Source organism: Orycteropus afer, unplaced genomic scaffold (assembly GCF_000298275.1).
Source record: "Orycteropus afer afer isolate SDZICR_OR568_19922 unplaced genomic scaffold, OryAfe1.0 scaffold00425, whole genome shotgun sequence".
In the NCBI taxonomy this organism is placed as follows: domain Eukaryota; kingdom Metazoa; phylum Chordata; class Mammalia; order Tubulidentata; family Orycteropodidae; genus Orycteropus; species Orycteropus afer.
In genome coordinates, this window is record NW_006922012.1 from 2836796 (window position 1) to 2851299 (window position 14504).

The 14504-nt window shown below is 38.1% G+C and overlaps 1 protein-coding gene across 1 annotated transcript; it reads left to right on the forward strand.

The window, feature by feature from the left end:
* Positions 1 to 7225: 7225 nt before the first annotated feature.
* Positions 7226 to 14503, forward strand: SELENOP (selenoprotein P; the record flags this gene model as incomplete). The annotated part of the gene is made up of 4 exons (XM_007954022.1): positions 7226 to 7437; positions 8188 to 8400; positions 10198 to 10315; positions 14030 to 14503. Coding segments are annotated over exons 1-4 (1008 nt in total), but the record flags the coding sequence as incomplete, so codon positions are not given.
* Between the last annotated feature and the right edge of the window lies 1 nt (position 14504).

Sequence of the window (14504 nt, forward strand, 5' to 3'; positions counted from 1 at the left end):
TCTGTTTACCATCCAGAAATTTTCAACACAAAATTTTAAATGGTCTATTGTTATGTTGACAACAACTCGATTCTCTTTTGATCCAGTAATTTACATTATCAGAAGAAAACTTATTCCACAAGGCAGGATCTGCATTTCTGTTATTTATAGAGTCTGCAGACATCACAATTGCAGATTTTGAAGTAGTTTCACTTTCTACACCACTATTAATTTCTTTATTACAACAAGGAAAGGATGCAGAATTTGGAACAAAGTATGTTGCATTCGTAATGCTACTAGTAATTTCAGCAGTAGAGATACTAGCACAATGATTTGCAATGTGAGCAATCCATGGAAGAAGTCTCTTCTGATTCATTACATTTCAAAAGGGAAGTTAATTTCGGAATTGCCTTTAGATATTCACAAATTCTTTTCTTTTCACCTTCTGTGAGCTTTCATTTTTGTGCTCTACTTAGCTTTTGCTGTTTCCTTTTTCCTGGATATAAAGTTAATGTATGTCACTTTTAAAAATTAGTAGCAAATAAATATGAATAATTGAAAATAAATAAAATGTATAAAACAAGTAAAATTTCTGAAATAAAAATTTACATTTAAATCTGAATGTTAACAGAAAAATTTATAATTGGAAATTAGTAAGTAAAAAAATTGATTTAGAGCATGCAATTTTCTTCTTCAGGTTTGAGATAATCAAAAGAAATAGTTACAATGCAGTCAGAAATAATTTCATTTGTTTGGGAGCTCTGGTGGTGTAGTGCCTAAAGCATTTGAATGCTGACCAGAAGGCTGGCAGTTCAAACCTAGCAGCCACTCCTCGGAAGGGAGGTTGGGCAATCTACTTCTGTAGTGATACTGCCTCGGAAACCCAAGGAGGGGTCACTATGAATCGGGTCCGACTCGATGGCACATAACAACAACATCTGCTTTACACAAAGATTTTCCATGAGGTTCTTTTAAACAATATGTATCTTCTGTATATGTGTGTTTTTCTTGGGAGAAATTAAGCCTTTTAATTAGATTCTCAAAATAGTCTTGGATCCAAGGTTAAAACTTATTGTTTTGTGCAAGTAAACAGAATTTAATTTTCAAAGCATCAAGCTCCTAATTTGGTATTAAATTGCTTTGTGGAAAGGATAACATATGAACTTCTCTGTACTTCCTGTACCTTGTACCATAGTAGCCAGGACAGAGCAGTCAATAAGGATTTGTTTGGATAAAATGTTTAGGTAGTAAAAGCAAACCTTATGTGGTGGTTACATTTGTGTGTCAACTTGGTTGGGCCTGGATGAGTGGCTGGGCAGCTGGATGTAGTTATTCTCCATGGTGAGATTGGTAATTAACTCCACGGTGGAATCTATTGGAGCAGCTGAGTAGCTGCTTTGGGTATGTGGTCTGCATCCTGTATATAAGAAACAGCTTTGGGAATGGTCTCCAGCTTATGCCACACTTGAACCCTGCTTGTAGCCCTGTCATTGTTCAGCAGCCTGCCATGCTCTGCCGACCTTGAGACTTTCCATGGACTTGAGTTAATGGTCTGCCATGTGGTTTGGTAACATCGGGACTGTGCCTTTTTATTTGTCAACCTTGGGCTTGTCAATCTCAGCAGCTAGCAGCTGTCTGAGTGAAGAAAAGCCTCCAGCTCTAGTGGGACGGGAGCAGCAGGCGGAGCTGAAGCTCAAGGTCGAGGGGCTTTCACCCAGCCCCTAGAGCCTGGCACTTGGAACTCGGGCTTAAAGCCTCCACATTGTAAGAATGTTTGTTAAGGCCGTCCCATTTGTGGTATATTCCTGTCAGAGTGGCATTAAGTAACCAGAAGAGCATAGTTGGAAATCATCACGATCCAGGGATGGCATCGTTTGATATTTCTTCTTCCTGACCCACCAGGGGAATGCCAGCTTGCAAGGGTTAGTGGAGAGACTGTATCCCTTTGGAAATACTAAGAATTTTCCAATCTATTTGTACATTTTAAATCCTTTTCCATGTCCAAATATGACCACTATTAACTTTTATTTATACCGTTCTTAATATTTGCAAAGAAATTACATTCAATTCTTAAAAAATTCTTAGTTATACTGGTCTTCCAATGAGTGGGACTTCAATAATTACAAAAAGAAGGCCTGAGTAGACCTTAGATGTTGTTGTCGTTGTTGTGTGCCATCGAGTCGGCCCCGACTCATAGCGACCCCTCCTTGGGTTGCCGAGGCAGTATTACTATGGAAGTAGATTGCTCAACCTTCCTTCCGAGGAATGGCTGGTGGGTTTGAACCGCCAGTCTTCTGGTTAGCAGTCAGGTGCCTTAGGCACTATGCTACCAGAGCTCCTAGAACCTTAGATAGGAGGCCATATTTTCTTTCCTTAATTAGAAAAAAAACAATGAAAAAAAAGCAGACATCGTTTGAGATTCCCACACAATGTCAAGTTTTAAACATTCCCAAACCAAGCAGGTCTGTAACCGCAGGAAACTGGAATGATTTGAAACAGCAGGTGACTTTTCTAACAAAGCTGTGGGTCAGGCTAGCTCCTTGCCACCACAAAGCAAAAGGAAAGGAATATTTTCCCCTTTTTAAAAAAGCATCAGCATAACTCGCTGACTCTGCAAATGTTTTTCCCTATTATAGCTTAGAAAAGAACATGACTTGGAGGCCTCTGTACCCTTAGGCCTTCCTCCCGCCCCCGACTGTACCATTTAATGTTAGTTACTGGGGTGACTGAACAAGATAGGGAATCAATTATTAATTGCCAAACGTTTTCCCCCACACTCTGCATGGCAGCCCTGGCTACTTTTGGTTAAGATGATAATATGGTTAGCTCAAGGGCTTGCTCTGCTTGCAAGATCATGCCACTGTAAGCACCGAACTTTGGACTGCAGCTGGGGGTGGGGTAAGCCACAGCATTATAAATACCAGAGGTTCGCTGTGGCTCTGTGGATCTGTGCAGCTGAGCAAAGAGAAAGGAAGCAGATACACTGGAAGGGATTTTGTAAGTAGATTTATTTTTTCACATTTGATTCTTTCAGGGCTTGGTAAATCTTTTGTTTCTGAGTCTGATAAAATGTTTCTCCCCTTAGACTAGTTTTTTTTTTTTTTTTTTAAGAGATAAAGGAAATAAGGAAAGGGATAAAAAGAAAAAGAACCAAAGTCTGAAGCTGAATGTGGTGGGCGAAGTTCTGCAGTGGACACATAAGGCAACGCTTGTTGATTTCTGCTCTGTCTTCTGCAAGTTGAGGATGAAGGTGGCAGTGGGGAAGGCTGGAGAGACCTAGCATTTTTGCTCTGCGAAAGGTTGTTATTGATGTATAGGCAATATTAGGTACTCAGACTGAAATACTTCCAACTGAAATAGAATGAGAACTGTAAGGGTAAATGGCCCCATGGACATGAAGACAGAGACTGAAATATGCCTATTCTAGAGCAGTGTAGCAGGGATATTGTGAACGGTTCCAGAAAGAAAAAAAGGGGAGTGGGGCAGAGCGGGTTTGGTTTATAATGCAAAAGTCACCCTGAAAAGAGTTAAAATTCATGTCAGTCAGGTGATCTGTTATTAAATCCAAAGTTTTAAAACTTTTGCATTTAAGTGGTGAGTGGGTGTTTTAGGTGTAATAGAATCTCAGACAGTCTGAAGTTCAGGGGAGAAATGGAGAAAGCTTTTGCTTGTCCTGCCTTCTAATGGGACATTTTTTTAAGCCTGTGTGAGGACAAAAAGGAGCTCTAGTGGCAGTGTGGTTAAAGCACTGGGGTGCTAACCAAAAGGTTGGTGGTTCAAACTCATCAGCTGCTCCATGGGAGAAAGATGAGGCAGTCTGCTTCCAGAAAGATTTATAGACTTGGAAACCCTATGAGGCAGATCTATGCTATAAGTTGCAATCAACTTGATGGCAGTGAGTGTGTGGCAAACAAGTCTAGGTTTTGTGTTAGAAAAGTGATAAATTAGTGAAGTCTACAACTACTTTCACTTATTCCAGTAAATCTATTTTTATTATTCATCATCATTATTTTTATATAGCTAACACTTAAAATTATACTCAAAAGTCTATTGTGTAAAAATATGATCTTTACAAACAATAACAAAATGGAGCAGCCTACTGATTATTATAACAGAGGGAAAGTCTCAAAATGTGAAGTCTGAAATCTACTCCCCTCTGCCAATGGCGTTAGTTATTTTCTCATCAAAAACTAAAGGAGTGTAATGCGTGATTGGTTGGTTGGTTGGTATGTGCCGTGGAGTCGGACCCGACTCCTAGCGACCCCTCCTTGGGTTTCCGAGGCAGTATCACTACGCAAGTAGATTGCCCCATCTTCCTTCCGAGGAGTGGCCGGTGTGTTTGAACCCTCAGCCTTCTGGTTAGCAGTCAAGTGCATTAGCCACTATGCTACCAGAGCTTCCCGTGTGTGAAATAGCCTTGTCATTTACATTCACTAGCCAGTTATAACTGCTTGCTATGGGGTAAAGTGAGGGCATCAAGTGCAGACTTTGTGCTCAAGTTTCTGTGACTAGTGAATTTATATTCTAAAAAGTTGGGCAAGTCCAGCCATCCTAGTAAGAAATGAAACATCTGGATTTACTTATTTTTTTTTAATGCTTTTTTTTTTTTTGCAGTCTTAGAGAATTAAAACAACAAAGCAAAAAACATCCAGCTGCTAAAGTTATTGCAAAACATGATCTAAAAAAAAATCAATATGGCTCAGCGGTCATGTTTGAATTCAGTGGAACTGGTTTGAATCCAGTCTATCTTGTGACTTACTACCTGTGTACACTTGGGCAAGATGCCTAGACTTTCTCACAGCCATGTTTTCCTCAACTCCAAAAAAGGGGTAATGGTCATAGAGTTGTGACCAGCTGACATATAAAAATGCTTGGCACCACCTGCATACACTGTGATAAATGCTCATAAGTGGCACAGCTATAATAATAATATTGTATTAATATAAATATTTTCCTAAAGAAATTTCTTAGATTTAGTTCAGCTACATTTTATTTTTTTAAGTAATAGAATTGTTTAAATATTAGAACAAGTATGGGAATGGCCTTAAATAGTCATTTAATTTATCACCCACCCTCCTTCCTGGTGGCATAGTGGATTAGGCATTTGGCCGCTAACCAGAAGATCAGCAGAAATCCGATGGGGGTCACTATGAGTTGGAATCGAATCGATGGCAGTGAGTTTTTTTTTTTTCCAAGTCCCTTTTTTTAGTTAGGTTCTCATCAAATATCCTACCATAGGTAGGAATTTTGAGCTTAAATTGATCTGATTTTAACTTCTATTCTCCTCTTAATTCTGAGCTAAATCTAGGCAACATATCATTAGTCCTCCCCCCACATCACACACACACACACACACACACACACACACACATCACACACACACACATGGAGCGTTTTAGCTTTTTCAGGTACTGAAAAGGCACCAACTTCCTAGTTCTGGAATTTTGTCCTGATTTTCCTCTACACACTCCCTACAAAATGAGCCTGGTGTACCTGTGTGGATTTTTCCTCTCTGCTCACCTCTGCTGAGTGTGCTTTTTTCCCATTACTTTTCTCCAATTCCCCTTTTATTCATAATTCTTTACTGAGAGAGCTAATCCTATTTTTGGTAATATTTTTGGTGTAGTTCCGTAGTGATACCACCTCGGAAACCCAAGGAGGGGTCGTTATGAGTCAGATCCGACTCAATAGCAGTGAATTTGTTTTTTTCTTTGTTTAGTATCTAACCTGTTGTTTGTCAGGTATCTATTTTGTCAGGTTTGTGCCTGGTCCCTGTTTAGATAAGTATCAGTATACGTCAGTAATGGTTGCATGCGTGTTGCTCTGATGCTAGAAGTCATGCCACCAGTGTTTCAGATACCAACAGGGTCACCCTGGTGGGCAGGTTTCAGCAGAGCTGTCAGACTAAGACAGACTAGGAAGAAAGGCCTGTCCATCCACTTTTGAAAAATCAATGAATGGAAACCTGCAGATCACCCAGACTATGACCTGATGTAGTGCTGGGAGGTTAGTTTCCTAGGTTGGAAGGCACTAAAAACACACTGTGGCCACAACTCTGTCATAACAACAATCACGAAGATAGTGCAGGGCCAGACTGTGCTTCCTTCTGTTATGTACAATGTCACATGAGTGAGAGCCGACTTGATGACAACTAGGAGCTCTGGTGGCTTAGTGCCTAAGGCATTTGACTGCTAACCAGAAGGCTGGCAGTTCAAATCCACCAGCCACTCCTCGGAAGGAAGGTTGGGCAATCTACTTCCCTAGTGATACTGCCTTGGACACCCAAGGAGGGGTCGCTTTGCATCGGGTCTGATTTGATGGCAGTGGGTGGGTGGGTGGAATGACATTTAATTTTTTACCTTCCCCACTCAGAGGGGCACATTTTATCCAAGAATGTAACATCTCATCACGGAAGCTTCTGCAAAGTAGTTGTAGTCAATAAACAGACCAATTAAGTGTAGGTTTCAGTGAGTCTTAAATGACACAGAGGACAGTGATTTGTGATATTTCTCCTCTGTCAGGTTTCCTCCCCCCTTGTTACATGCTTATCTTGAGTGTGGTACTACCACAATGGCTGGGAGCTTTGTAGCTGAAGAGATTGAAATACTTTAATGCTGAAATGAAACTAGACTTTGAGTAATAAGAGGAGCAAAAGGGAGCCATATGCAGAGATTTACAAATACAGAAGGTTTGAATCTGAGGAGCTAAGGGTTCAATATGAGCCACATTTATGCTGGTAGACTGTCCTCACTGTCATTTCCCTTCCTCCTGGGTTCTTTTCCTGAGTCTGGTCATTACTGTGCACAGTTCCCTGTATAAACCTTCCTTCCTTATATTGGCAGAAGAGGACGGAAAGAAGGAGGCAGAACTTGGTGTGTCTCAAGTCAAAGTCAGATAGCATTTGCAGAACATTACTTGGTTACAGAGTTCACAGTCTCAATGTTGTTCTAACCATGTGCCTTCTCTTAGAGAAGTACTTGGCCGCTTTGTTAGAAAATGTCAATGGTGTGCTTTTTTCTAGAATACCTTGCTAAGCCAGATACTTAAGTGCTTTGACATCTCCCCTGCCTCTGGCTGATACCTTCCCCTTTATAGGAAGATTTAGTGAAGGCAGTCCAATAACATGGAGAGAGAATCCATGGGCTAGGTACTTATGAGAAGAATAATGATACCTGCTGGATTTATGGAAATTCCCAGTGCTACAGATCTGTGAAGGTGACAGAAAGGTTTTCTCTTTTACAGGACAATCCCAGCAATGTGGAGGAGTCTGGGGCTTGCCCTGGCTCTCTGCCTCCTCCCTTGGGGAGGAACCGAGAGCCAGCGGCAAAGCTCCGTTTGTAAGAAACCCCCAGCCTGGAGAATAAGGGAGGAAGACCCAATGCTGAACTCAAATGGTTCAGTGACCGTCGTTGCTCTTCTTCAAGCCAGCTGAAACCTGTGCATTCTGCAGGCATCTAGGTAAGGGAGCCTTTCTGCGGTCTAGGCTTTCTTACAGGGGAAAGCAAAGAAATTAATAAAAATGGAAGAGATACATTCATTAAATCACATTATTGGAAAAAAATTATACATGTTTGCAAAAAATGGGCTGAAAGAAACAAGACTAGAGGATATACATCAAAGTGTTTACAGTGGTTTTCTTGGGTTATGAATTTTTTTTTCTTCTTCTGTACATACATAACTTTCTACTAAATATATTACTTGTTCAATGAAGAAATATACTCCTGAAAATGGATCTACTACTTCAATACAGAAAGCAGAGGAGGAGAGTGCTTTGCTAGATAGAATAAACACTAGATATATCATCGAAAGTCCTGGGTTATTTAGTAAATATACATTAAAAATATACAATAAATATAACAAATATATGTGTTGGGTTACTTACCAAATATTTTTTTTTTGGTAGAATTCTCTATATATGTAAAAGAGGAAAAAATTTATACTTTATAGGATTAATTTGAAGAATAAATGAGCTAATGTGTGTATGCATTTAGCATAAAGTGTTAACTGAGCACAAGTATTCAATAAATAACTTAGAAAATGGAAGTTTTAGAATCATAACAATATAAAGAAGAGCTATGGGTAAATTAAAAATAGTAAGAAGGAGAGTCTTAAGAGAAAAAAAAAAATAGTGAATGAGGAAGACAAAATAAACTACTAAGAAAATTAAGAGATATTATTTATTTTATTTATTTTTCCTGAATCTTTCAGATTGGAAGACCTGCGAGTAAAATTGGAAAAAGAAGGCTATTCTAATATCTCCTATGTTGTTGTTAATCATCAAGGACTTGCTTCTCAATTAAAATATATACATCTTAAAAATAAGGTTTCAGAGCATATTCTTGTCTATCAACAAGAAGAAAACCAAACAGATGTCTGGACTCTCTTAAATGGAAGCAAAGATGACTTCCTCATATATGACAGGTATGTTCTCTCTCTCTTATACAAAATCAAGGAGAAGATGCTTGCTTTATATTTAATTAAATTGTGAGTTGAAATGACATGTGCTCAGCTTCAAAATAAGCCCATTAAACTGTTTGGTTTTAATACTTTTGAAATGGCTTTCTTGAAAGTAAAACAATCAAAAGAATTCATTCCAGGAGGAAAACAAGGAAAATTGACCATATTTTCCCTTGAATATTGGCATTCTGATTAAATAGAAAGGAGGGCCAAAGGAAGGATCAATTTGTGTTCCACATATAATTTTAATCTAAGTATTTTGAAGATGAGTAACATGACCAAACTTGGCTTGCGTCTAAAATAATTTATAATTTTAAGGTTACATCCTTGCATTTTTTAAACTGTAAAATGTGTTAATCATTTAGGCATAATCTTCACTAATCTGCTTTTGGTTATATGAACAAATAAAACGTTCATGTTTTGAAAGTGCCTCCATGCATCCATTATCTGCTATTACAAATACTGCCAATTGGTGCTTTGTTTTCTTCTGGTTCTTCAGAGGTGGTGTGCCAGCCTCTGTCCAGACCTAAGCTCTACTTGGCCTTACACTAAATATGTTTTAATATTACATTTCATTCTTTTAGGCCTCCAAATTTCTAATTTAGTTAGTTGTTAGGTATAACCCTTTGATGGCACATAGAACAGCATATATTGGGTAAAATGTAGGCAAGAAGGACATGTCAACCTTGCCATTTCTGAGAATGACCAGTGTTATTTTTTCATTTCCTTAGTTGTGCTGAAATTTTTGTTGCATCAGGTAAATTTTTAAATAAATGAGCTACTGGCCAAGGCTTGATATCTTTTTGTTACATTGTGACTTTTTTGTGTGTGGAATTTTTGCTGCCATAAGCTGTTATGGGAAGCTGATGTAATTTCCAGGCCATGTCTATGATAAGGCTGTGGTCTGGGTATTGGTAAACTTTCTATGTCAATTCCAAAACTGTATTTGACCAAGTAGTAATGACTATACTACACGTTTTTAATAGTGTATAGCACTACATATCTGTAACATTTCACAATTCTATTATTAGACTCACTAAAGCCTTGCCATGACATTCCTTAGCATGAGTGTCAGGAAGCTCTTCTGTAGACTCCACCTAAGGAAATTTAATGAAGATATAAATGAAAGAGAATCACTAAGCCTGTAATATCTACCCCAAACCAAGCCAAGCCCACTGCCATCGAGTCTATTCCAACTCATAATGACCCCAATGGGTTTCCAATGTTGTAAATCTTTATGGAAGTAGATTGCTCATCTTCCTGCCATGGAGCAGCTGGTGGGTTTGAACCAATGACCTTTTGGTTAGTAGTCAAATGCCTTACCCAATATGCCACCAGAGGTCTTTATAATATATAACCCAGATAGTTTTTTTTCAAAGGTTTTATTGTGTTTTAGGTGAAAGTTTACAAATTAGGTTCCCATTTAACAATTTCTATACAAACTGTTCTGTGACATTGGGTCCAATTTTCACAATGTGTCAGCATTCTCACTATTTCTGTTCTGCTTGTTCTGGTTCCATAGATCTAGCTTCCTTGACCCTCTGTCGCCTTCTCATCTACGGTTTTGGGTAAATGTTGACCATTCAGTTTCATACAGTTGATTGTTTAAGACAGCAAAGTACTAACGGGTGACACTTTTTATTTCATAAGCCAATCTATTATTTGGTTGAAAGGTGACTCCAGGAGTGGCTCCAAACAGTTCTTGAGTAGGATTGTGATATAGAAAATATTGTAATGATTTTGTATTTGTCCTTTTTTCAGATGTGGCCGTCTTGTATCTCATCTTAGTTTGCCTTACTCCTTCCTGACTTTTCCATATGTAGAAGATGCCATTAAGACTGCTTACTGTGAAAAGAAATGTGGAAACTGCTCTCATATGGTATGTTTCTCAATTTTTTTTGATGGGAGAAAAGACAAAATATTTTAAAAGCTATCTAAATAAGTTAGTGTTATGTCCAATTAGTTAATCAATGTTTCTGTTGGCATACTAAAAAGAAAATATAAAAGTAATTTTTATAATTACACATTTCCTGTTATATAACCTTCAAAACACAAAAGTAATTTTTATAATTACACATTTCCTGTTATATAATCTTCAAAACACATTTTCAAGATACATACTTCTGCCTTTGTCTACAAGGATTTATAAAAATAACAAGCAATACAGATTGCATATTTCAGTTAAAGTCAAGTGGTGCTGCATGAGGACAGGTACTTGTTCTCGTTCCCTAGTGCCGCTCTGATGAGAAATATACCACAATGGGATGGCTGAACAAACAGGAGTTTATTCTTACAATTTGGAGTCTTTAATTCCAAGTTCAAAATGCCAGGCTCTAGGGGCTGGGTGAAAGCCACTCAACCTTGGGGTCCAGCTCTGCCTCCTGCTCCCGGCCCACTGGAGCTAGAGGCTTTTCTTCACTCAGACAGCTGCAGGCTGCTGAGGCTGAGAAGCCCCAAAGTTGACAAGAAAAAGACACAGTCCAGATGTTACCAAACCACACAGCAGGCCATTAACTTAAGTCCATTGTAAGTCCCAAGGCTGGCAGAGCATAGTAGGCTGCTGAGCAATGACACGGCTACGTGCAGGGTCCAAGTGTGCCATCAGCTGGAGACCATTCTCAAAGCTTCTTCTTATATACAGGAAGCAGACCACATAGTACATTCCACCATGGAGTTGATTACCAGTGCCATCATGGGGAATACTACATCCAGCTTCCCAGCCACTCAACCAGGCCTAGCCAAGTTGGCATACAAACATAACCATCACAGTACTCAAGAAATTCAGTCAACATAAAGCATTATTGTAATAAATTGAACATGTCCACATATAACCACAGTGATAGCACAGCTTACTTGTGGAGTTTCCTCAATGAAAGTAGAATTAAATAATTATTTAATTTATCAAAGATGCAAGACTAGGAGTTTTGCTGTGAAGTCTTTTCTCTGTCTGTTGCCAACTCAGTAGATGGAATTTATTTCAAAATGTTTTAAGTTATATGCTTGTTGCTGATATTTCTTTCCTAACAACTGTGAGAACATTTATATTCTATGTTATGAGAAGTACTATATTTATATACCATTTATAAGAAAGAAATTCAAAGAATTGACTTTACTTTGTATTAACTAGCTTTTTTGTCTCAAATTGAAAAGAGAAATAGTACCAAACAATGCTTCTTTGATAGACTAAATTGGCTAAATTTTAACTCAGAGTTAAAAATAATTCTGAACTTTATCTGTGAGCTCTGCTTCTTTCAGATTTTTCCAATTTCTAAAGAAATATACTTCAAATTTTAATAAATCATTTAATTAACTTATTTAGTTGTTAATGAGCACAGGTTAATTCTTTTGGTTGTCTCATTCTTTTTGCATTTGATCATTATAATAAACCTATGAGGGTTATTTTACTCCTTTCAAAGATGAGGACCCAGAAGTAATGCAAATAAAGTACTAACTCAATGTCTAATCTATACTAATTGCTCAGTAGATGCTAGCAATATTGAGTCCTCACATTTTGGATTATTTCTGTATTTCACATTCTTATAAAGGTCCAAGAGTCATATACATACCTACTTATACTGAAATGGATACAGAAACATTTAAAATTTATAAACCATCTGTAAATAGGAATAATGTCCTATCTAAATCTGATATTCCATGTTAAATTTTAGATGTTTTACCATATCTAAGATGCCATCAATTATATGAAATGCTATTTTAGTATTACTGTTCTGGTTACCTAGTGCCACTCTGACAAGAATATACCACAAATGGGATGGCCTTAACAAACCGGAGTTTATTCTTACAACTTGGAGGTTTTAAGTTCAAGTTCAAAGTGCCAGGCTCTAGGGGCTATGTGAAAGCCCCTAAACCTTGGGGTTCAGATCTGCCTCCTGCTCCAGGCCCACTGGAGCTTGAGGCATTTCTTCACTCAGACAGCTGCTGGCTGCTGAGGCTGACAAACCCAAGGTTGACAAGTGAAAAGGCACAGTCCCCATGTTACCAAACTACATGGCAGGCCATTAACTCAAGTCCATTGAAAGTCCCAAGGTTCGTAGCGCATAGCAGGCTACTGAACAATGACATGGCTATGCAGGGTCCAAGTATGCCATAAGCTAGAGACCATTCCCCAAGGCTTCTGCTTATACACATTCCTTAAAGTAGTTACTCACCTGCTCACAATAGATTCCACCATGGAGTTGATTATTAGTCTCAACATGGGGAATACTACATCCAGCTGCCCAGCCACTCAACCAGGCCCAGCCAAGTTGATACACAAACTGAATTACCACAATTACTAAGAAATAAAATGTTGCCAATTAAAATACCATCAATAGTAGGGTGCATTTTAGATTTTAGAAATATTAAAATGTGAAAAAATGTGCTTCTTAGAATCAATGAAATATAGTAATTAGTTTTGCAAAACAAATTAGTCTGCTGCAGCTATTTGGATTGTTTAATCACTGAACATTTAGAACATTATACACTGTGTTTTAAACATTTGTCAAGTTGTTCATAAGTTTATAATCAAATAATACTAAGTTCTTATTTAGAAGTAATTAAAAAATAACCAAAAAATGTACTACTTAGTAGTTGGCTTAAAACCTAATGGAACTTGTAAGATACTCAAAACCTGCAAATCATCAAATCATACATTTAAGGAGTTTTTAGTCTCTTAGATTGATTTTGTAATTTTATTTCAAATCAGCTCAGTTGAGGTTCAATATAACATCACTACATTAATAGACTTTGAGTCAATGGTGTATGGGTGCCACAGAACAACAAAGACTTCCAACAAATTAAAGACCTGGAGTCCTGCAAAATGGAATATTATGGTCAATGGGAAATGGACCCTCTCAGTTGACAGCACTACAGCAGAGACGTTAGCTTTGGTGAAGTTCCAAACATTTTCTGGCATAGTCTGAGATAAGAAAAGCTTGCAGAATTTATTAACATTTTTGGATTCTCAGAGAAAAATTAGTTTGCTTGAGAACACAGCATGAGATTACATGCATTGTTGACATAGGTGTGAGAAGTTCCATCAGTAGGCCAACTGATTTCAGGATATGAGATTTGATTGCCTTTACTGCAATCTAAGTTCTTATAACAAGTTTTTATTTTTTTCAGTTTTGCTTCTGCAGACACAAATCACAGAGGTTTGGCTTTCTCTATAAGCCTCACACAGCTCTCAAATCCTCTTAAGAATTTTTGGAGATTTAGAAAGTGTTATTGACAAGAAAAGCAAAACTTGAATGCTGTTGTTGAACAAGTTTAATTGTATCATATCCTATTTGTAAAAAGGTAATATTAATTCATTTGAGAGATGCTCTAAGATTTTTTGAGTAAATGTGAACTTTGGACAACAAGCACTTTATAATTAGCTATAGATGGGAACCACACTTGAATAAGAAGGCTAGGTGTTAAGACTGACATCACACTTTTTTTCTCATTAGCATGGTGGTAGAGAAGAAAGAGCCAGTTTTTTTTTTTTTTTTTGAACTAGTTAGAATTTCATATATGTTAGTTCTACAGATCATTTCTTTATACATTCCTGCTGAATCTATAATTAGATAAGTGATTTACACAATTGTTCCAGACTCATGAAGATGAAGACTTCTGTAAAAATACAACTTCGGTTAATGTGGAAGAAAAATCTGAGGCCTCTAAGCCACGTGACCACCACCACCATCATCATGAGCAGGGGCATCGGCATCTTGGGAACAGTCAGCCTTCAGAGAATCAGCAAACAGGTGAACCAGAGGCTCCTCAGCATCCCCCTCCTCCAGGCCTTCATCACCACCATAAGCACAAGGGCCATCAAAGACAGGGTCACCCAGAGAACTGAGATATGCCAGGAAGTGAAGGTTTACAACTTGCCCTTCCACGAAAGAAGCTCTGACCAAAGGGATGTATAAATCAATTACTCTGAAAGTTGCCCAAAGATTCAGAGTTGGCCCCTAGTAGCTGATGCTGACATTGCCGACATCTGATATTTGAAAAAACAGGGTCTGCAATCACCTGACAGTGTAAAGAAAGCCTTCCATCTTTATGCAGCTGACAGGGACTCCTGG